The sequence below is a fragment of the Melanostigma gelatinosum genome (genome assembly GCF_949748355.1).
Source record: "Melanostigma gelatinosum genome assembly, chromosome: 9".
Classification (NCBI taxonomy): domain Eukaryota; kingdom Metazoa; phylum Chordata; class Actinopteri; order Perciformes; family Zoarcidae; genus Melanostigma; species Melanostigma gelatinosum.
Window position 1 is genome coordinate 8,871,202 of NC_136642.1, and position 24,460 is coordinate 8,895,661.

Sequence of the window (24,460 nt, forward strand, 5' to 3'; positions counted from 1 at the left end):
TAAACAAATAGAGCAGCATGCAAACTTTCAGAAGATTTAAACGTTTGTCCCACAGACAGTAGAAAAGTTGTGATTTTTGGGATATGTCAGTCAAGTGTAGTCTGTTTTTAATATTATAGAGGGAGATTCCTATTATAACACAACAATGATTGACTCCTAACCCCAAAGTTAAGAAACGTGTTATAAAGTACACTTATCTCATTGTAGGTAAGATAGTAAACCAGTTAAATGCAGAGTCTAAGATGGTAAATGCATAGCTGCAAGGCCAACAAATGACAGCTTCTCCAGAATAAGGGGTTCATTCATGTTTAATGTGAAGGGGGGGGATCACAATTCATCAATCCTCAAAAAGCTCCTTTTAACGGAGACCCCATTCCAACGTTTTACTCTTCAGTGTTACTAAGCTTCTTCTTTTTTAAATCTTACTTCAAAGAACTGCCTCAGATTTGTCAAAAACACCCATTAAAGTCAGCAATCTGTTTTTTTTTTTTTTTTTTTACAGTTTTACAAGCCACATCTCCACTTTTTCCAATTGTGCACAAATGCCTCAAAAAAATGTGGCCTCTCCCAGTAACACAAAGTAGACTATCATCACACACGGTGTTCATGCATTCATCAAATAATTTATAACATCACAAATACGACAGCAGTGATCTATTCTGTGGGGGAACATTTCAATTCATTATTTAGATTTCCATCTGAACTCTGCCTCATACTGTGACCTCAAGCCTCCGTGACGATATAGTGTTTAAAAAAATAATAAATGGTCCATGCAATAACAAACGTGAAGTTTAGAGTGTTACAGAGAGTTCATATAAATAATCATATACAGCCACAGATTTTTACTTGAGCACATTCATTAGCTTGGTAGAAGGCTGTATACAGCTTCCAATAGCTACCACAGCTTATTTACAGGTCTCTCGTGAAAGCTCAGCGACACTTAGCCACGTGCCCAGAAAGATGGTGCGAGCGAGCGAACCTGCGGAGGCAGTTGGGGCACGAATATGGCTTCTCCCCCGTGTGAGTTAACATATGTGTTTTCAAATGGCCTGACAAACGGAAGCTTTTCCCGCATTCCTGACACGTGTAGGGACGCAGGTTAGTGTGACTCCTCCTGTGCTTGCCCAGATCCCCAGAGGAGGTGTAACAGTTGTGGCAGTCTGGGCACTCATAGGGCTTTTCCCCAGAGTGTATCCTCTTGTGCTTCACCAGGTCGCCAGACTGAGTGAAGCTCTTGTCGCATTCGTTGCATTTGTAGGGTCTCTCGCCAGTGTGGGTGCGCTGGTGGTTTCGCAGATGTGCGAGGCGGATGAACCTATTGCCGCACACTGTGCAGTGGTAAGGCCTTTCTCCGGTGTGCGTGCGCAGGTGGATTTTCAAAGCCCCGAGATCTCCGATCTTCAGCCCACAGTCCCCGCACTGGTGAGCTTTCTCTTTGGTGTGGAGTTTGGTGTGAACCCTCAGGTTTCTCTGGGTGTTAAAGTTCTTCCCGCACACATTGCAGTGGAAGGGTCTCTCACTGGAGTGCGTCCTCAGGTGGAGATCCAGACTCGACTTGAATCCAAACTCCTTCCCACATTCAGAGCAAGAATATTCCTTCTTGCCGGAGTGTGTGGTTAAGTGGCACTTGAGGTGGTGCGATCTTAAAAAGGCCTTCCCGCACACCTGGCACTTGTACGGCTTCTCCCCCGTGTGTATTTTCATGTGCTGCCGCCAACCGCTGCGCTCCACGAACTTCCTGCCACAATCCTTGCAGACAAACGGCCTGTCCCCTGTATGAGTGCGCATGTGATCCTCCAGGCTTTGAGGTGTGCCCATCTTCTTGCCACATTCTGGGCACTGCACACCGACGTCCAGACAGATGGGCGTATCCTCAGACTCTGTGCTAAGCGGTTCATGACACAAATGAGGCCCTTGACCCCAGGTGGCTTTGAAACTCTTCGCACAGTCGGCGCAGCTTAGGAACCCCCCTCCGGTAACCACTGACATGTTGTGCCAACGCTGACAGTGGTTCTTCAGGTTCTTCAGGTACTGGAAGCTGCGTGCACAGGTTGGACAGGGGTGAAGTCTGCGAGGAGGGGCAGAAGGGTGGGCTTCACGGACATGGACCCGAAGGTGTACTTTGGATTTAAAGGTGCTGCTGCAGACGGTGCAGGCGTGTTTAGGGAACAGGTTTAGCGTGTGGCTTGAGAGGCATTTTTTCAGCTTGGCAAGATATTCTCTCTGATGGACCCACTTGACATGCTTCTCCAAGAAGTCCAAGTCAGTAAAGGAGACGGTGCAGTGAGGACACGGATAGAAGTCAGATGATGACTCTACGTAGGAGAGGAAGACACACACACACAGAGAGCAGAGCGCATCAAAAAAAGGTCCGTTATACAGACAATCTGAAACAAATACAAGCTATTGCAGGTACTCAAAATACACATTTTTTATGTTGACAAGATATCAAAACTATGCTTTTTAAAAGGGGAAAAATGTCTACATCTGATATCCTGCTATTGTATTCGTGCAACGAAAAATAAAATGTAATGTTAAAAAGAAAACACAGTGCATATTCCAGCTAAGACCTGCATGTTTTCATGAAGAACTGGCTCCTACCTGTGCAGACCTCCTCTTCCTCCCCATGGTCTTCCTGGATGTTGTCTGTCGCCTCCTGCTCATCGCCTCTCTCTTCTTTAATCCAAGACTCGGGCTCCTCCTTCACAGCAGCTTCGGTGGACTCACATTCTGGCTGCTGGTCTGAGTCACACTCCTCCTTTACGCCTCCCTGTTGATGCTCCACGTCTGACCTGAACGCAGCGATGTCGGGCTTAGTGTCTAAACAGCTGGATGAGTCTCCATCGTGCGCCTCGCTGATCTCCTGTGACAGTGGTTCCTCCTTGATTTGGATGTTAAGACCACCTCCACGAGAGCACTCCTCATCCTCCAGCTCAGTTTTAACTCCGTCCACATCGTGTGGTTTCTCTCCTCTCTTGGCTCTGTTCTTGTCAGGTTTTATCTTCATATCGTCACCATTAGGTGTTCGTCTCCTTGTTGTGCTGTGGACCAGAGGAACACATTGTTACAGCTACACACAAGGCATTGCAAGCGATACTAAAAACAGAAACAAGCGTGCATCTCATCTGTTATCTGACGTTAGCATCGAAGCTAAGCTACACGACCACTAGCCTAGCACTGTGGATCATTCACTGCTTGTTTTTCTTGGTACGTTCAGCCGTAAAAGACAAACACATACCGGTGAAACTTCGGCGATTCAGCCCCAACGCTGCTTTATAAATATGTAAGCTTTACGTTTGCACTGAACTGGCTACATTAGTGTGTAACATTGGTAATAATAACACAGGAAGAGCGGATCCACTTCCTGTGGTTGTGGCCAACCAGCTCAGACCACTGGCTCGTGGTCATTGAACGACGTCATTAAAGGGACAGTAACTATTTAAGTTTTATTTTTTTTATTTATTCTCGGGACAGCAACACCCGAACAACGACTTTTGAATTACTTAATTGATTGAAACATATTTAGAATCAGATCTTGCCACAAGCTAATCCTTTCATTTCTTTGAAAGTAGTTAGCAATATAGGAGGTCAAGAGTATCTAAAACCCACTTCAAAACATTAACTGAAATCTATTAATAAATTATTAATATTGATCCTATTTCATTATGATCATTTTTGTCATGTAAACTTTGTTCAAGCTGTGACGGCCGATTGATATTGATGTACATTGGTTTTGTTCATAAAGATTAAAAACAAAACAAATATAAAACTGCCACGAGCGAACATTTTCCTTGCATTAAGAATTGTCTCCAAAGACATAAATCTTTCTATTTTAAGATCTATTAAGTAGCAAACTGTCAGATTCAAATGAGATTCTTAATCATTGTTTAATTTGAAACAAGCGCACAAGGGAGATGCAGGATAATACAGGCCTACAGTACTAAATAATTAAGTTTAATTATTTAAAATAACCTACAGTAGATTTTAGGCTAGTCACAATAATTCACATTCCCAACACAATTTTGTATTAACATCCCAGTACTCAACCTGTATTTCCTCAATCTCATGTCCTAATCGTCCTTTTATAATCAACAAATAGTATTCATACAAATTTGGGAAAAAAACGGTTTTGTCCTCTGAACAAAACAAACTCAGTCATGTTCCACAGACTTTATTTCAGCCGACTCAGGACAGAATCTTGATACAAACTTCTGTACAACACTGTTCCCTTCTTTGAAAACGAGAAACAAACACAACTAAAGTTATGTACAAAAATATGTTAAAAAAAAGAACATGCACAAAGATACGAGACAAAAACAGAAAAAAAAAAATATTAATGCTTTTTGTGAAGGGCTGTTATAAATAGGGACAGTATTCATTTGAGCTCTAGGTTGCTTAACTGTGCTGTGAGTATTCAGTTCATGACAAAACAGTCGTGCGATCATAATTTTGTTCATTCGATAAGAAGCCAGTAGCATCACTCTAGAGTTCATCCATGACACTGTGGACGACTTCCCCTCATAGTGTTTCACGTGAACAATGGGGCTCGTTGCCTCCATGCAGTGCAAAAAGGAAAACAAAGAGGAAACAAATGTCAAACAAACAGAAAACAGTGAACCAGTAATTCAGTCTCATTGCAAATAAAAATACAAAAAAAAAATCTCTCACCAGAACTCTTTCCATTATCATTGTCATTTTCCCGTACTGTACTTTTTCTTAACCACATACATTTCTTCCTCTGAATCAAATCATAGCTATGATTGGCTAATACAATCATCTAAGCAGACAAGTTGCCTGAAAAAAAAGCAGTCCAGCAAAACTAGCCAAACACCAACATACATTTCATGTCAACAAAATGTAATCAAATGTTTCAAGAAGGACACGCGTCTTCATTTTGACGGACGAGTTCAGTCGTGTTCCTAAATTAGCGTCAGGAACTGAACACGAATAAAAACACGATCCTTCATCTTTTTCCTTTTCTTTCCTTTTCTTTTTTTTACAAAAACAATTCATGAAACAATATGTAATATATGTTACCATTATTAAATGTAAGCCGGTCGACTCACAGACAAGGCAAGAAGTGAAGGCAGAAGCGCAAATAAAAGTGTAACAGAGCAGGTGAATGAATATGCAAAAACACACTCGGGAGTCTGTTCAACATAGACGTGTAGCTGAGACGCCTGCCATATACCGAGTTACAACTATAAATCAGTCATCGACGGGGATATAAAAACCATCTCACAAGCAACTTAGACTTTTTGTTTTTTAACTGCGCTAAGGTCACAATCAAATTCTTGCAAATTATGCTGAAACCAATTTAAGTGTCTTTTGTTCTCATTTGCCTTTTTTTTTTTGATTGTCACTTTTTGGGATATAAAGCACATGTTGGTTCCACAGAGCGGCTGTATTTTTTTTTTTTTAACACCTCTTGGTCAGAGAGAAGAGTTTTGGCAACAGTCCAGCTTCAGTCTTTTTAGGAGACTGACTATTGAATGTGCTCACACCTCTTCCTTAGTGACCACAGACGGGATGCGACATTGTTTTGTTGATACGTAAAGCAGTTGTAGTGCATTCTAGAGACAGCTGGCGTGGTCATGTGAAGCACTGAAATACAGTACAGCAATACATAAAACAATAAAATACACTTAATTCATGATACAGTGTATGTACAACTCTGTTCAAACAGCTCACGTTAACTGACTCAGTCGTAACTCTTTCTTCTGGACTTTGTTTTTGACTTGCAGCTTTCAAAAAAAAGAAAAAAAAATCTCATGTATCAAACACTTTACAGATGTATCCCATCTCTTTTATCTCTGTCCTCTTTAAATAATATTGTTGCTTCCCTACATAGCCATAGTGGTCAGGTGCTGATGCCCCAGCAGCCCCTTGCGCCCTCCTCCGGCCCCTGGGTGCCCCCCTCCATTGCCATGGCCACAGTATTCTTGCAGGTTCTGACGTAAAGTAACCAGTGCGGAGCCCAGACAGGCACGGTTTGGAGCCAAGACACCCCCGGGCAGCTGGAAGAGGACAGTGGCCACCCCAGCCATGCCGTCATCTGTGGGCTCCAGGGTGATGGGCCCGACCTTAAAGGTGGAGTAAGAGAAGCCCATGAGCTGAGAGAGGAAGGGGTCTGAGCGGCAAAAGTGCTGGTAGCCGCTGTACGTGGATGGGTGGTGGTGGTGCGAGGCCGGGGTGCCAGACGTGGTGCTGGCATAGTGGTGGGTGTTCAAGTAGTGCAGAGGCAGGTGCTGCCCACCGTTGCCCCCTCCACCCAGGGTGAGGTGGTGGTGGTGGTGGGCCGTGGGTCCAGAGCCCGAGTCATGTTTGCAGGAGACAGCTCCCGCCCTGCCCCTCTGGCCCACCACCACTCCTCCTAACTTACTTGTGCGGGCATGAGCGAGCGATACAGTGCTGCCCCCCACCACCCCTCCACCAGCTGAAGGCAGGTAGATGAGCTGAGGCTCCTCTGGCTCAAAGTATATGGTGAGTTTAGCGAAGGGCCTCGACGCCATCTTGGTCATCTCCTGGATGTGGCGACGCTGCTCCCGACGGAAGTCCAGGAACTGCTTCACCTTCCACAGGAGGACGCAGACAGACAGGAAGAGGAAGAAGCAGGAGAAGAAGACAGAGAAGAAGACAAAAAGGTCGATGTGGGCTTGGTCTTGTCGCAAAAACAACAGGCCCTGGGATTCTCCCTGCCTGTCGCCAGTTCCCACACCTCTCAGAGCGATGTAGAAGCGGCTGGATTTCAGGGAGTGCACCTCATGGGGGAAGGTGATGACCACGCGATCTCGAACACTACGGACGATCATCACCGTCTGTGGTTTCCACACAGTGATGTAGGTGATGAGTCCTCCCGCCCGGTCCTCTGTAATCTCTCTCTCTGCCCCGGGGACCTTTGCTTGCAGCTGCAGTGGGTTATGGGAGAGCACGGGACCCCCGAGACTGGACGAGGCGTTGGCAAACACCTTTATGGGGGACGGAGGTGAATCCTTATCGACACCAGCTGTTGTCCCCCGAGTCACCGATTCCTCCTCGATCCTGATGGTGTGAATCCCTGTGTATCGGTCTACATCCACGATGAAGATGTCATGAGAGTTGGACACGTACACCTCCACCTCACCAAAGGTAACATCAATGGTGACTCGAATGTCCACATTGGTGAACTTTGGCTGCGCAGAGAAAAACACAGTGCGCCCTTTGGGCAGGTTGCGAATGGTGGGGTCATGGAAGCAGTTGGTCTGGGACGTCGGGTCGAAGCAGCACTCCGTGTCCACGTTGAACTGACGGTAGCACTGACGCCCGTTCACCGGTGTGCCATTGAAGGAGTCCTTGCACTTGGCACACTGAGTAGAAGAGAACAACCAATACAGTTTGAGCACTGCAATGAACAGGAGAGGGCCACAAAGGTATTTCTCTGTTCAAAATATTGCTTTTATCAACGCAGAGACAGAAAATCAATGATTATATGATAACGACCACCTTCTGTGTGTAGACGTGAAACCCCCTTTTTCCATATTTGATGTGCATAACTAGAGCTGGGTGATATCATCAAAAAATACAACAATGTCTCGGGTTCATGCTTTTCTATATCGGTTCTATCGTAATGTCAATAAAAGACCTGCGGCCAATATTTACATCACTTCGACGGCGCTTACACTATGATTTAACAATCAGTGAGGTTATGGAGGCTGCATACACCTCACATGCAGTTGATGCAGACCAGGATGTACATGGATACACTTTTATAGGCCTCAATGTCTCTGACCTGTCCTGTAAAATGCATCAGACGTTTTTGATTTTTCCCTTAAGTTCTGAACAAAATGAGAAAATACTCAGTGCACTTCATTTGTTCAGTATTTCATTCACACAGTACAAAATAAAAATGGGCTTTTCTATGTGGTCATTTCATATAGAATATGTGTTTGTTGAATCACCAGAAAACATGCTCTATTGTGATATTGATTGTCTATTGAGATATCCAATGACCTATAATCGGGACAGAATATGTTGGCCTTATCGCCCCGCCCCTTGTATACCTGTTGCCTGTAGCAGTCTTTCCGGTCACTCTGAGGGCTGCTGAGGCAGGAGGACGTCTCCGTGTTGTTTTGGCAGGGGCATCCTGTACCATCGTGCTCATTACACGTGTCTGCATGGCCGTTACACTGACATCTGCAATGAAAAGGATTTATTAGAAGTCTGTTGCCTCGACAAGCATTTTTGCTGATTGTATTTTTGCAACATTTGCACATCCTATTTATCTACTTCATAGGTATGGGAACATTACCATCTCATTACTAGCATTTGTTGTGTTACTGTAAGACCAGATAGAAAAAGAAGACTTATCATTTAGCAGTTCAACATTAGCAGTAAGCACTGTATGTTGATGCTGACAGGTCTGGCATTGTGTGTACCCACAAACAATGGTAATTGTGTACACTGCCCAAACAAGCAGTATAACGGCCTTTTTTAAACATTTAAAAGCTGAACACACAAATACTTTGTAATGTCACAGCATGGGAATCAATTGACTGCTAAGCAGAACACATGACTCACTTATCACACTTCGCCTGCAGCAGGAAGAAGCCACTGAGGCAGCTCTCACACTTGTCCCCCACGCTGTTGTTCTGGCAATTCACACAGACAGCGTTCTCTTCTGTGGGACCCTCCGTCACCCAGCTCTGGATCTGATGAAGGGACAAAGAGAGATGGACCCCAGAGAAGAACAAAGGCAGTGGCCAACAGTAAGCACACTGCTGGAGTATTTGTTTTGACATATCAAGAGAAGGCCACAAGGCCGGCAGACACTTACGCTGCTGGGGTCCAGGAGGAGCCCTGGGCTCTCAAGGGCCTTCTTATGTTCATCTCCGGATAAACACACGCCACTGTTTCCTCGGCAAAACTCCCGACATGGACGACAAGTGCCTCCCCCCTTGGCGGAGCCCACGAACAGAGGCTTACACTTCTCACAGTGTTTACCCTGGAAATGGGGGAGGGGGGGGGGGAAATAAATAGTCACCAGTGGTCTTGGAAAAATGGTGTCTACAGTATGTACAGGTGTTTTTACTACAAGCACTTACTATAGTGTTATTGTGGCACTCAAGGCAAACATCTGGTTTGCTGACCCCAGCGCAGTTGCTGTGTTTGTTGCAGCTGCACTGAGAGGAGCAGTTATCCCCCACAAATCCAAAGTGACACTGGCAAACTCCTGGGGACATGCATGTCCCGTTCACACAGCCCTGTGCACACACGGGCTCACACTGACCAGAAGCGCTGTTTCGGAAAACAACAGAACAAGAAGATTTTTGGTTAACATATACTGTACATTTACTATGAAAAGCAATACAGTATTTTTGGTATTTATTAACTGTCCTCATGTATTAAATGCCTCAGTCATAATTACTAGCTCATGATCTTGCCTGCTAAGTATGTAACCCTGTTTGCAGGTGCAGTGATATCCCTGGGGTTGGTCGTGGCAGTCCTGGGTGCTGTTACAGTGGTGATGGCCATTGGCACACTCGTCCTCCGCTGGACAGTGAAGGAAGGACCAGCTGCTGTTTCCCAGGGGGCAAACACCCTCACTCACACCTGGGAGACAAGAATGGAAGAAGGTGAGTGAAATACTGATGAGAAAAGCAAACATTTAGAGTGATTAAGGATCAATGGTCACACATCAACTGCAGATATTTCTCACCATCAAGACCTCCTTGTAGGCAGCGTCCAGCCCCATTGCCCACCCGAGTAGCACACCAACCACACTGAGGTCTGCCAATGCACTGGGAGCACTGGGTGAGCTGGGAGCATTGGGGAGAGCACGAGTCCCCCCCAGAGAGTAGACGACCGCACTGACCCGCCTCACAACGCAGAGGCACAAAAGAAGGGCTCGTGCACTAGAGGAAGAGGAGAGGGGTTAGTTGTGTATGAACGCGTTTGATCAAATAACGCACAAAGTTCTCCGTAAAGCTCACGCAGGGCAGTCTTACCTGCTGCAGGGCCATGCTCCACACACAGTGCTGCCAGCCCCCATCGGAGCCCCTGGAGCCGAGACAGAGGCTGCAGTTACTGAGACTGTGGCAGGGCGGAGGGCATGGCATAGGGGGAGAAGACTCCACCTGCATGGGTGAGACGTTGAGCAGGGCGTAGCTGAAACACGTCCAGTCGTAGGTGGGGTTCACACTCAGGATGCGCCTCGTCTCACCTGGAGAAATCAAAACAAACAACTTTTTTTTTTTTTTGGTGGAACACTAAATATGAACCCAAAGAGCTGATTTATTGTAGCTGCACAATTGTCACCAAAATAATAAATCATAATAAATAAATCACAGTGTTTTTTAAAATGTATTTTTATCTTTAGACTGAAATGATGAATTTCCTTAAAGCTCTTCCACACTATTGCCTCTACCTGTGCGCTTGAACTGGCGGGTCCACATGCATTTCCCAGAAGCAGTACACTTGAGGCAGTCAGAGGCCTCACAGCTGGTCTCAGTGCAGTTGCTGGACAGGAAGATCTCTCTCTGGTTGATCCGACAGTCATGTTCAGACGTACAGCTGACAGAGGTGCTGATGCAGGCCCCCTCTGGACAGTTTGTGCACCACTTACACTGTAGAGCAGGCTGGGAAATTCAGTAAGGAACAGATTTTAGCTGATGGAAAGTAGTTTTCTCGCCTCGAGCTGCTGATTGTGTGAGAGAAGGGGTCTTGCAATGTTACCTGTGGTGCACTTGAGAATGTTTTAGGGTGTCGGGCGAGGCATTCACTGCAGGTCTTCAGTCTGCGACACTGGTCTGCCTGACGAGGGGTCGGCGAACAGGGACTCTGGCCAGTGAAGCAGCCCATTCTGATGGAAAGGGAAGGAGGGAAAGAAATGTACGTTGGACGCATTATATTTAGTAGCTGCTGATACAGTGCCTTGCAGTAGTAGTCTCCTTTTTGGGAAACTCCAAATGTGTTTTCTTATTTTTTTCCCTGAGAGATACTCCAATCTCTGCTGTGGAGATTCAAGGTTGTGGTCTCTCTAATTAATGCCCTTCTGGTCCGTGAGTATTGATCCTCTGTTGGTCGGTTTGTTGTGGTTCCACATTCTTCCCATTTTATAATAATGAATTGAATGGTGCTCCGTTAGACACTTAAGATTGCGTTTTATTTCACTTCACCAATTTCGACTATTTGTGTAGGTCCATGACATAAAATCCAAATAGTAATTTTGTTGTAAAGCAACAAAATAGTAAAAACACCAAAGGGGGTAAATGCATTTACAGGGCACTGTAACTTCAAACCAAGCTATCTGCCTAGTGAGAGTTGCTTTAAGCCAATGCCTCACCTCTCAGCGGTATCAGAAGAAGCACAGGTTCCTCTACACCAGACGCAGCTGCCCGTAGTGGTGTTGCAGGCCTCTGGGGTGGGCAGCAGCGCACAGGGGTCAGCGGGCACAGACAGGGTTAAGAGTCGGCCCAGCGTGACACCGTTGAAGCCTCCTGATATGAAGAGACGGTCGCCCCAGCTTGTCATGGCAAGAGACACTGAACGATTCACTGGATCTCCGATAACGGAGACTGAAGAGAGAGATAAAAATGGGTTATGGTAAGTTATGATTTGACCATCATCGAATCTGCAGAAAGACATTAAGATGGTCACCTGGTTCTATCCAGGTGTTGCAGTTGATCTGGTACAGAGACACCGAGTTACTGTAGTCTTCTGCTTCTGTCCTTCCCCCGACAATGACCATGGTGTCTTTGATCATGGCTGCAGCGTGGAAGAAACGGGACAGGGGCTGCACAGCAAAGAGATGATACAGCAAAAATTGATAAGTTATCTATATGCAGTACACTGAGGATAAATGCTTGGCTTGTCAAATGTACTGGCCCGTAAGAGGAGGATAGAGACGAGATGAGGCCTCTTACCTTATTACCCTGTGAGGGGACCAGCAGAGACCAGGTGAGGTTGGGGTAGTACAGACTGTAGAGCTCGCCTGAAGGCTCCACAGTCTCCACGTGAAAGCGGTAGCCTCCAAAAACATAGATGGCATCAGTCTGCTCATGGTAGACTGCCGAGTGGCCATATAATCCTGTTTGAAGAACACATAGGGCAAAACAGGTTTCAGCACATTTTCAAAATGTAATACTACATTTCTCAGTGGGCTTGACGATTAAATTATCTATGTTCGTACACATATAAGTGGTGCATCAGTCAATAACTCATTGACCGAGTAAGAACAATGTTATAACACGTAAAAAAAAGGCCTCAAGAACCTGTAGGTGGTGTGCCAGTGTGGGGGGCAGCGGTCCAGTTTCCAGTGCGAGGGCTGAACTCCAGCAGATGGTGGTTGAAGCCATTGTCTGGAGAGTAACCTCCAATCAACAGCACAGAGGAGTCTCGGCGTACAGTTAGAGTGTGGCCCGCCAATGGGGGCATTACTGAGCTCTGTCAGAGATGGAAGAACATTTCATTTTAGCTTGGAGGTAAAACACACTTCAGCTGTTTATAGATATTTTGTGTTTCCACGAGAAATCAAATCCCAACCTTGTGTTCTCTCCAGACTAAACTGCTGAGATTGAGACTCCAGGTATCCATCGCAACACCGTTTTGAATGACACCGCCCGCCACCAACATGAAGTCGTGAGTGGCTCCGTGGCTGCCAGAGCCAGACTCGTGACTGGTCAGCAGTGCAGAGGCGTGGTGATAGCGAGGGCCAGGAGTCGAGCCTTCTTCTACAGAACTTGTCAACATTTGGGTCCAACGGTGCTCTGACACAGAATATCTAAACAAACCAGGGACAAAATGTATGATAGTGCACATATAGGCAGTACATGTGTTATATACATACAGTATAATTACACCTAAAAGGTGTAAAAACGGCCCTTACCTATAGACATTTCCCAGAATGCCCTCAGACAGAGAGAGTCCTCCATACATCCAGAGGGTGCCCTGTGGTCCAGACACCAGAGTGTGTCCCATCCTGTGGAGGAACCTGTGTGCCTGGTTCTGTGGAGCAACCGCACATATGAATGCGTGTCAGCATGTGCTGAGGTGTGAGATTCATGAATGGTGCAGATAAATCTTTTTTTAACAGTTTATTTTCCATCTCTACCACTGTCAGTTGTGTGTCCAGCAGTGTTTCCCAGACCAGGCTGTTGGAGTCCCGAAGAACAGAGCAGTCTGAGCCAGCCCAGCTGTGTGAGCACACGCACACTCCCAGAGACTGAGACAAACAAAATATGCCGATAAGCCATGTAGGGAAATTTATAACACGACTATCATCACCAAAATACATTATTTTACAGCTGTCATTTTATAGCTGAAGATTATTATGAATATATCCCATCAAATCAAAAGGCAGGAGTATCAAACTATAGTTTTTGGTATTCGAATGCTGAACGATACATTTTGGACACAATTTTCTTTCTTTATGATCAAAGGGTAACTTGGAGTATAAAACCAAATGTGAACTTACAACTTAAAATGTAAATTGTCACAATTCTTACGATATTACAAGCTCCTCTTCCTTCCGCTATTCCGCAATCCTGAGGGCACATGGGCCGGTCGCAGTGGGGTCCACCATACCCCTTAGGGCACTGACAGAGCCCCCCCTGGCACTGGGCTCCACCTGGACAGGCAGGTGACCCCTCTTCAGCCTCATCAGAGCTCTGTTGACAACGTCGCACCCAGAAAGATGCGTTGAAGCCCTGAGGTTTGTTTGAGGAGACATTGGCCTCAAAGTAGACGGAGATCACACCTGGTAGTAAAAGAGAAAAGACAATGTCGTGAAAGTTCGTGGTTAATGTGTCTACAGGGATGTGTGGTAGCCCAGAAGTGGCATTTAACAGCTCAGATTTAGCTAATGATGTAAGCAGACTTCTCCAGACAAAATGTCTACTACCGAATGAATATATGGATACATACCTGAGGTGGCCTCAACAGTGATTGGTTGAGTCCTTGTGGTGCCACAAAATGCCCCGATCAGGTTGTGATCTGAATGTACAACTCCATTGGGCAGGAAACGAGGGAGGCCATCAAACACATAGACAAAGGAGCTCTGAGAAAGAAAAAAAAATATATGGAATGTAAGGGAGACAGTTATACAGAGAGGAATACTGACAATGTTTGATGCTACAGCAGAGATAACATGATCATTTGCTCGGCTGTGCAATCATGTTTGTACTCACCTTACAGTACGTATGGGAGTCTGGGTGTAAGGTGAGGGCTACAGGGGGACACGGCTGTCTGGGCAGACAAGGTGCCAGGTTCTCAGTCACAGACAGGACCCACAGGCAATGAGAAAGTCCTCCTCTCCCTTCTGTGCCACTTCGCCATCCCAGAGAAGAGGAGAGAGGCATGGCAGAGGAGGAGGTGGAGGAGAGCAGCACAGAGCGGCCCTGGCACTGGCGGTAGCATGTGCCGTTGTTCCTGTTGGAAGGAGAAAGATGTCGTGATGAAAGCCCGTTTTCACACTTTCAAGAAGAAATGGAAAGTTTGCATTACAGTCAAGTTATACGATGAAGATCTCCTTACCTGGGGTCGCCATAATAACCAGGCAGGCAGGACTCGCAGTGTGGTCCCTGAGTGTTGTGGGTGCAGTAGCACTGGCCTGTCTGGTTGTGACAGTAACCTCGGGCCGGGTCGCCATGGCCGTTGCACTCGCATTGCACACAGCCGCCACCACTAGCCTGGGCTGATCCAAAGCTACCCGGACGGCAGTGCTCACAGTGGGGTCCTGTAGTCCAATCTGAAAGACAGAGAAAGTATTTCAACAAAAACTATTTATTTTTCCAAACTGTGAGAACGATCTAGGCCTGGTTCAGTAATGACAGAGAACAAGCTATTGAAATAATACACATACTAAGTCCTCACCCTGGCATTCGTCACAGATCCCCGGTGCAGTGATACAGGTGGAATGGAAGTTGCAGCCACAGTCAACGTCACATTCAACTCCACTGAGAACCAGGGTGGCGGGGTCAGACGTCCAGCCGAGGGAACATTCACACTCAAACCGCGGGCTGCCACTACATTGGCCCTCTCGGCACTCGTTGTAGCACCTGTGGAGAGGGGAACCGTTAGAAAAACAAGAGATTTAAAACAAGCGTTTTAGATTGAGAGAGTTGATGGATGAATCAACAGAGGAACACATCTTACGTCTGGTTGCAGTGCAGCGTGCCATCGCCTGTGTATCCTCTCTCACAGTGGCACTCATAGGAGGTGGGAGTGTTGATGCAGGTGGCGAAGGGGTGACAGTTGTGGAGACCCAGCCGGCATTCCTCTACATCAGGGCAGGTGGGGTAGGACCAGATCGCATCTCGCTCTTCGTCGTCCAAGTGCTCCAGCTCCAACTCCATTTCCAGGGGGCGCGGCGGGGCCGAGGTCTGGGGCTCAGGGCTGGAAGAGCAGGACACGGAGGAGTGAAGTCGGACAGTTATACTATATCCACCTAAACATCCACACACTAAGTTACGGCTCGATGTAGAAATTCTGTTTTAGTTTGGCAGACATTCTAAGATATGTGAAGGTTTCAGAAAGCATAACCCAGCAATCATTCAGAAACTTAAATGATCTATTTTTCAAATGTATATAACTGATAACAGTGTGACATGCTTTCTTTCAATACTGGGACTGGATTTTATTGACTGAAGAGTCTTGTCCTATTTAACTTGGAGTAATCATATTGTGAAAAGCAGGACCGCCACAAATACATTTACAAACTGTGAGACACACTTCATCCACAATATTGAAAAAGTATAAAATGACCCATACAGCAAAAGCTTATGAGAAAAAGTCATATGCTTACTGCAGCAAATCATGAAAGTATAAAATAGATATCTTTACTTCGCAGCCCGTGCTTCAGCCACAGCCACACTGCAGTTATACACCAAGGGGTCGTCCATTCCAGCCCAGTCTCCCCTCAAACATCTAAAAAGATGAGTGGAAAACATTGAATAAACACATATGAATCACAATAAAGACAATGACTAACAACAGATCAGCAGTTTGATTTGATAACAGGGATTTAATAATCAGTCATTCAAATCAGGTGTGTTGCCACAGCTTGTACTTACTCTGAGCAGCGTAGTTGTCAAAGTATTTGTTCGTTATGAGTTTGCCACACTTACTTTCCAATGGTGGGGTTGTTGTAGTCACCACACCAGCCGCACTGGAATGTTCTCAGGCAGTCTGTGCATGCGTTTAAAGCTGAACACTGCTTACACTGGGGAACCGAATGAACACTGACGAGTAAGAGAATAAGGAATGAGAATATTAGATCATTGATTTATGGTTGATTTTGAATTCACTGACTGTCTGTCAGTTTTGTGTCTTATTTTTGTTCAAGTTGAAATCACCAAAACAGAAAAGCAGCTAACTGTATGTGCAACTGCAAATAGTTATGAGTATTAACTGTCACTTTAAAATAAAAAGAAATAAGAAATTGCTAATTTTACCTGTCATACCAGTCCCTGCACTCTCCATAGGGGTATTTTGTGAGGTAGGCAGCAAAATAGAAGCAGGCCTGGGCTGACTCACACCATGCACACTGGCTGGAGTTCGAGAGGCACTCACCACACGTCTTTCTCCTTTGTAACACAGAGAGATGTCCAGAGAGGGGAGGACAATAATGTGAGTCATAGGTTATTGTTGAAAACATGTATGATCGGCATTTACCTGTGTTAAAAATGTAGTTTTTCAACTCACTGGTTGCAGACTTTGGGACATCCCCCTGGGTCACGTATGGATCCATCTAGTCTTCCGCGTCGACTGCACTGGTAGTCGCCTTTCTTGCTGGAGTTTATCTGCCACTCGCAAAAAGGGTCCTGCAGGAATAAAGCAGCTCCAAAATAAGCTAAATAATATCAGCTGCATAGTAACACTCTATGCTAAATGAGGTGTTATCTGTGATGTACCTGAGTACAAGCGGAGCAGTCTCTGTACTCTTCACACAAGGTGCAGTGCTGGGGTGCCAACAGCAGATGGCGCAGACCCTCTCCCTTGCCCTCCCCCTTGTCTCTCTCGGGGCAGGGCTCGGTGTCTGGGCTGTCCCGCAGCAGGCAGCGGGACAAAGACGGGCACCAGCCACAAGACTGGTCGGACAGACAGGCCAGACAGGACATGTATGCTGAGCAGGAACCGGAGCGGTAAGGCTCCAGGAAAAGGAAGGAAATCTCCTAAAGGGAGAGCACGTAATGGGGAAAAGGGGATAAAACGTCAATTTTTGTATCACTACTGAATAAAAATCATTGTGCAGACAAGTGGCAGAAATGAAAATGTGCAAAGACCACGAACTAGTTTTTTTTTTTTTACTTTCACTGTTTCTGCAGGTTCATTTTTTTGAGACATGTCTAGCAATGCCAGTACTCACACTCCCTCCAGGCAATGTTCTGTTCCATATCAGGGCCATCTCACTGGTCTGCCCTGAGCCCGAGTTGTTAAGGTAGCCCTCGGCCTGAACAAGGTAATGGTTGCCCCTGGTCAGGTTAGAGAACAGTCTACTTCCATCCGTGCGAGCCAGCAGCTTCAGCTCTTTCTCCTGCTGGGCTGCCCAACGACCCACAGCCTCCTGCTCCGAGGGTTTCAAGGTGTAGAGAGAATTAGACACAAAGAACAAGTGGACAAGAGTTAGCTGAAGGCTTTGGAATCACTACATCATGTCTTGTAAAAATAACATTACATGACACTTGTTATATCTACAACAACTAATCTGTCAATATGTTCCAATTTCAGGTGAGCAATTCGTTTTCAAATAATGCATTAAATAAATGTCTAAGTTTGACATGCACTTTTCCTCACCAGTTGGCTGGAGTTGGGCCCCGAAGCCATCCGAGCCTCAAAGTGGAGCCTCTGGATGCGAGCCCACATGGAGACAGTCTCAGTGGGAGCGGTTGCAGGTGGAGGGGCCCCCCACAACGGGTGGACGAAGCCCCTGAACTGCAGGGCTACGTCCATTTCTGTGGTGGGGCTAAGGATGATGGTGGTGCTGCGGAGGATGGACACCTGGCGAAGAGGCGAGGAGGATGGAGGACAGTAGAGGGTGGAAGTGGAAACACATCAACAGAAGCACTATTCCCTACAGACTGTTCCACACGTTTGGCAAACTACCTGAAAAAGGAATATTCTATCAAATAAAACAGAAAAAAATAAAAATAAAAAATCACGTGAGCATTGGATTTTAGAGGTTGAAAAGCCAAGAGCACAAGGCAGAAATAACAAATAAAAGAGAAACAATCATAATATTGAAGTTGGAGAACTGCAGCAAAGTCAACGTGTCAAAGCAATGTTGGAGGAAGGAAGGAGGGATAAGTGTAAGCAGAGAGGGAAGTAGTTACAACCACAACTAGTACAGTTAGCACTTGAGATTTGGACTCCGTACCTTGTCAGGCTGGGAGTCGTTGCGGGGGTGCTGGAAGGTGAGCAGGTGCAGTCCCGGGACATAGTTCTCGGTGCGACAGGAGTGGAGGGAGGTTAGGAAAAGGGTACGCTCCCCCCACCAGCCGTACGCCCCTGAGATCTGGTCCACACGGCACGCACTTCGCTCTGTGAGACCGAGAGGGAGAGGTCAGCACACAAAGAACACATCTGACCTCCTAAAATCTACAGCGGTTTCCTAAAGTGTTCCGCTGCACTAAAACGAGTCTGATCTGTGACGTTTGCGTGACGCGTGTTCAAAAAGAGTAAAACGAGATGACCTCACTGCACCAAAGGAAGTGTGCGATCGGACAGGCAAGTCAAATCATGGTCTGAGTCGCTTGTCCGATCTCTGGGCGTAGTCACGTCACTGTGCTCAATCTCTGAAGCACGTCCAACAAAAGTCCCTCCCCATGTCAACGCCCAACATCTTTTTTCCACTCTGAGGGTGAGCCCTTCTCTTCTGCCCTCCTTCCTCCCTCGCTGGCTCTCACCTGACACTGGTAGGCAGGACTCATTCTGAACACACCAGCCAAATTCACCAGGGGCACGGGCCAGAGAAGCTGGAGTGCCACTGAACACCAGACAAGACTGGCAATCAGACAGGAAGCGAGCCAGGCCCAGGCAACCAGTACTGCCGCACTGTGAAGACAAAAGGGTGGCTATAAATGACACAGGTAATCCTGACAGATATCCATACAGATACATCAAAGTGAAAGTTTAAGTGTCTCACAATCTGGGGATGGACACAACAATAATAGTTTCCTCTACATTTGTGTGAATCAGTCAAAAACAGAGTAAGCCACAAGGATGTGCTGAGGGAAGTGTTACCGGATTACTGGGCTGGTACTCTCTGCAGCGGCCTTCACACCAGCTGCACTCAGGGTTCTTCAGGCACATACTTTCGTCTAGGGCCTCAGCGCAAACGGCATCCTATTAAGGCAACACACACAATAATTTAGTTCCATTAATCCCTAGTTGTCTCCCATCAGTCTTATCAATGATATGACTTCCAGCCTCGTTTTATGACACTTTCACTCACCCTGTCACCTTGATCGCTACTGACAAACAGAGGAACTTTGTAAGCCACCAGGTCTCCAAGGGCCACACCACTGTAACCCCCGGCCACCAGCAGCACTCGTCCCTCCATCACAGCAGCAACATGCGAGTAACGCCCCCTCACAGGATCCCCTCCTGAATAAAAAATATGAATGTTTCGTAGTCAATGTATGTGAAGATGCTAAAGTAACAACCACCAAGATACAAGCTGTATGAGGCTACAGAAACTCACTGAGTGACCATCTCTCCCCTGCAGACACCCACTGGTGACAGCCCAGGTGGTAAAAGAAGATCTCCTCATCATAGCACTTCTCCTCTTGGTAATGAATATGTACATTCCCCCCTGCGAGAGAAAGGCAGGAAGAAATAGATAAATATACACAGAACGGCACTAATTAAATGGTGAATGGACTTTTACTTGTATAGCGCTTTTCTAGTCTTCCGACCACTCAAAGCGCTTTAACACTACATGTCATCATTCACCCATTCATACACTGATGGCAGAGGCTACCATACAAGGACTCTAACTAATCATTCATACACAAGTGTCTTGCCCAAGGACACATCGACATGGACCGCCGACCCTCTGATTGAAGGACGACCCTGCTCTACCACTGAGCCACAGTCGTGAATTACAGTTGCTTATTTCCTCAATGCTTACCGTAAACAACCATGTAGTTCCCAATGACGGTGGCTGAGTGGAAAGCTCTCTCTCTGGGGCCGGTTGCTGGGAAACGGGAACGGAAAGATGTCCAAAAACGCCTCTCCACGTGGAACACGTCAGTGTTGTTCACTCTCACACTAAACCTTGGAAAAATATGCAACAAGAGTACTTTTAGTATGCATAAACATGTCTGTTTATATTCATTTGCTAGATTTTTCTCAAAATGTTGCAAATTTATACATCTGCTATTCCTTTCTATCTTATTTCTTATATGTGTATGCTGAATTGAACAAGTCTTCCTAAATGAAGATAAAACTAATTGTGTTATCTTATTTAATCTAATGGGACAAATTATTTACAATTCACTTGATGTGAAAAGGAATAAACAGAAATGTCACATGAGCTATCCAGACACATAGAGAGCCACTCCAAAACCAGGCAGCAAACTTTTCCCTTTCCTCATTAAAAACCACAAATAGAAAACAGTGGATAAAATGTTCCAACTGGATGTGTATGTGTTACTGTATCCAGTCAGCTAAAGCACAAGCGGGTGTGTACCTGGCAGTGGTCGGCCTGTGGCCTCCGTAGACCAGCAGTGTCCTGGATGGGCTGTGGAACACCATGGAATGGCCCGCAGTGGCCGGGGGCTTCCCACCTGTGGGCTGAACCATTTCCCACCGTCCAGAGCCATGCAGGCCGAACCGATACAGAGAAGAGGAGAACATATCCTCCTCAGTGCGACCTGGGAAATAATGATCATGATTTATTTCTCAAGGGATTTATGTATGCCGATCCAAACACAGACTGCCAACTGAATATATCATGTGAAACCCACCTCCAAATACATAGAGATGATTGTCTACTACGGCTGCAGCGTGATTGGCCAGTTTAGGAGACCCACGCGAATTTGAAAAGCCATGCTGTTGCCAGTCATCTTGAAGTGGCCGGTACATCCAGACATCACTGGCCAGGGAGCCGTTGGCTAGCTCTCCTCCAAAGATAACCATGTTACCCATCCACTCTACCGCGGTGTGGGAGTGACGAGCCACCTGACAGCATAGGAGGGGGGGGGGGGGGGGAGAGACAAACAGTGCAGGCAGGAAGTGAATGAAAAGGAAACATAAAACAATACATTTAAGTGATATTGAAGTTGACTATGTTTGGATGTAAGCAAAAGAACATCGCAAATGAGAGAAATCAGGAAATAGGAGTAAACATTATCTACTGTTTATCTGTTGAAACCAACTTTGTGATACTTGTTCATTTCAGCCTGAATTTGGATTACCTGTACTTTTTTTTTTGGAAGACTCACTTACTTCGACTTATTATATTTCCAATCACACCTCTGCCAAGAAATAAGGCGTCTCCAGCAGAATACTAGCTGTGCTGTTGACAGGGTTTCTCGAAATACCTTATCCTGATTCAGGAAACCAGGTTTCTCGTTTACATGACATCTAAAGGATGAGGTTACTGCAGGAGGCAGATCGTAAACACGTCCCTTGCATGGAAACACAGTATATGAGGCGCAAGAGCAGGAGGAAGCAAACACTGTGTGTGTTTATTACTTACAGGAGAGTGACCATAAGACCTGCTTTCCCATTGGTTGGATGTGAAGTTATATTTGATCAAGTCACCGAGAGCTCTATTCAGGTCAAACCCTGGGGGAAAAGAAGTAACAATCAAACACAAACAGATTTTATTAATCATGAAAACACTATAAAATACGAGAGAAGGGTAAAAGTCAATGTGGGACTGCAGCTACAACAAAGGGGGTGGACGATGGGTTTGTTCACTAAATATAAAAAATCGGTGGAAATGAATAACATGTCACTCTCACCGCCAAACAAGTACATGGCTCCAATGATGGACAGATACACGCCAGCAGAGCCCGTCCTGGCTGGTGTGTAGGGGTGTCCCTCACTCACGCGCCACCACTGCCCTGCCCCACTGTCGTTATGGAATCCCAGCATGCAGCTGTGACCCAGGAAGCCTGGGTTACACAGACAGTGCTCTCCTTTCTGAGACAAAACATGGATGAGGAACAATAGTTTAAGACCAATCATCAATGTTTTAATGAACTGCATATCTGGCTGACATAATTAAAGCTTATTCAGGGAAAGATGAGTGACCCTTTGGTTGAAGACTGGTTGCTTTGTGTGTTCATTAAACCCTTCCCTACTCTTACCTTGTCACACTGGCCATTCACAGAACAAGCCTGGGAGCACAGAGGGGTTGTACAAGCTGGTCCTCCCCAACCCTGATGGCAGTGGCATTTTGATGTAGAGGAATCACAGCGGCCATGACCGCCACAGGCCCCGGGGCACACAGAGACGGTGTAAGTCGCATTGAAGCCCAGGAGGTTGTAATTAGCATCGCTGAAGAGATGAAGTAGCATCTGGAACAAGAAAATTAAATAACGGTCATTAAGTTAATATAATCAACAGTTATAAGGCTTTAGAGTTTATTTTGTCGTGTCTTAATTGGTTACCTTGCCGGACTTGGCTTCAATGGTTTGAGGCAGAGTGTTGCCACTCAGGCTGGCTAGGAGAGGGCTCTGGTAGGAGTCTCCATCATACACAAAAAGGTAATCATAGGTACACTCTGTGTCCATGAAGGTGAAATTTAACACAATGCAGTGACTGTTGCTGGGAGCTGGAAGATATAAAAAGATGGGAAATATCAGTGAGATTAACTGGCTGTAAGTTCTTTGTTCAATTGTCATGTTGTCTGTGCACAAGACAATATCTTGGCTCATTATACCTTTGATAAGCCACTCGCAGTTCCCATTGACAGAGTAGTTCCCCGGTCCATCTGTGACATAGCCTGGAGGCCCCCTCAACACCTGCCTGTGGCCCTTGCAGTCCCCTGCCTGGCACACAGGTGACTCAGCAAACAGCAGAACCACCAGGATGAAGGAGACAGGCAGGGGGGAGGCCATCACTGGCACCGCCTTAATAATGGTGAAAGAGAATAATTTGTTGTGGGTCTTGACAAAGTTGCAGCAGAATCATGCAGCAAATATGGACCAATCGTGTAAATGTCAGTTGGAACGACCACACAAGACAAATAAACTAGAGGAGATGTCTATGGAAAACCAAGAGTCATGTAGCCTGGAGGTCCCACGAACAACTTCATGTGACCCTTGCAATACCTTGTCCGTGTACATTATTGTCTTTTAGCAGCATCATTCCAGTTTAAGTCTACATGACCCTTCTGTAAACTGCAATGCCATTCGCACAGCAGCATATAACAGTAACAAAATATAGTGATTGTGATGAAGCTAAGCCCTGTGTACAGTACCGTTAGCTCATCAACGTCTCACAAACATAACAGTAACGTGCCAGGAAGTTTTTCCACAGATGTGAGTTATCGTTCTATACAAAGGTTGCTGTTCACCAACATAGCGTTTACTAACTGTATTTATTAACGTTACATCCAACTAACGCTAGCTAAAGAAAAAACTACAATCAGCAACACGGGGCTCTCTCCGCAGGCTATCACAACAAAGCTAACCTAGAGGGTTGCTAACGTTAGCTGAATACCGTTAACAGCGACCGTTAGCTGGCTAGTTGGTAATGTTGCATTTATCATTTGCATACTCACCAGTTCCCGTTTATTTGGCCTCATGATAATTTACATTGTCGGCGACCCTTTGACGTTAGCTACGACATCAGCAAACGTATGGCTAGTGAGCGCCTCTCGATTGACAGCTAGCTGAGTTAGCTCGTAGGTGCTGCTTCGCCCTGACTGCGGCTACAACACTGTGCTCTGCTAAGTTAGCTTGTTCGCTAGCTAGTGGTAGCGGCTCGGCTAAATCCAGATGCGCAATCATCAGTGGCTGCAAAATCTACAAAGAAAAAGTCATTTTTCAGAGTAATTCATAATTATGTAATGACGAAATTGTGTTTCTAAAACTCGGTCGTTGCACTAGAAGGAAATGCTGCCAGCTAACAACGAAACCTTTCAACGGGTTCGACCCGATTCCTGCGGTCCATCTTAAGGACAGATGCCCATTGTTTTGCTGTTTATCGCCGGCTAGCAGAAACGTTAACCGGTGGTTGCCAACACAAAAGACAGCGCCGCGAGTGGCATGTCCCACCACTGCCATCCAGTGGCGATGAGAAACAACGTGTAAACATCTGGACATGAACCACGGACAATAAAGTTGTAAACCATAAATACATGAGGCTAAATTGTCACCTTAAATGTAAGAAAATAGTAACGTTTACTAATTAGCTATGCACAGTTTGTGTGGTTCTAATTAATAAAACAAACAAATCTGATTTAAAAGGTTTTTTTATTGATTAAGTGTTTATGTGGACACAGAAAATTTAAATCAGGACAACTTTCAGG

The 24,460-nt window shown here is 45.9% G+C and overlaps 2 protein-coding genes across 2 annotated transcripts; both read right to left on the minus strand.

Annotated features, from left to right (window-relative positions):
• Window positions 1-290: 290 nt before the first annotated feature.
• On the minus strand, window positions 291-3,339 carry LOC306782799 (uncharacterized protein). The gene is made up of 3 exons (XM_079276246.1): window positions 3,239-3,339; window positions 2,602-3,041; window positions 291-2,315 (listed from the first exon to the last, which is right to left on the minus strand). The coding sequence occupies exons 2-3, from the start codon at window positions 3,005-3,007 to the stop codon at window positions 931-933; spliced, it is 1,791 nt and encodes a 596-aa protein (XP_079132372.1). The 5' UTR covers window positions 3,008-3,041; window positions 3,239-3,339; the 3' UTR covers window positions 291-930.
• Window positions 3,340-4,165: 826 nt separating this feature from the next.
• On the minus strand, window positions 4,166-23,774 carry megf8 (multiple EGF-like-domains 8). The gene is given in 45 exon segments (XM_079275054.1): window positions 4,166-7,346; window positions 8,040-8,172; window positions 8,557-8,687; window positions 8,813-8,980; window positions 9,081-9,273; window positions 9,420-9,588; window positions 9,695-9,890; window positions 9,984-10,198; window positions 10,403-10,613; window positions 10,711-10,837; window positions 11,321-11,552; window positions 11,635-11,770; window positions 11,901-12,064; window positions 12,249-12,420; window positions 12,520-12,757; window positions 12,863-12,981; window positions 13,088-13,198; window positions 13,482-13,732; window positions 13,900-14,032; window positions 14,163-14,403; window positions 14,509-14,722; window positions 14,848-15,032; window positions 15,130-15,369; window positions 15,817-15,900; window positions 16,101-16,214; window positions 16,428-16,559; window positions 16,678-16,796; window positions 16,887-17,147; window positions 17,342-17,539; window positions 17,770-17,973; window positions 18,350-18,513; window positions 18,879-19,026; window positions 19,216-19,317; window positions 19,427-19,591; window positions 19,594-19,671; window positions 19,674-19,786; window positions 20,105-20,250; window positions 20,666-20,849; window positions 20,943-21,156; window positions 21,677-21,765; window positions 21,945-22,125; window positions 22,293-22,502; window positions 22,596-22,759; window positions 22,868-23,057; window positions 23,711-23,774. Coding segments are annotated over 45 exon segments (8,766 nt in total). The 5' UTR covers window positions 23,735-23,774; the 3' UTR covers window positions 4,166-5,843.
• Between the last annotated feature and the right edge of the window lie 686 nt (window positions 23,775-24,460).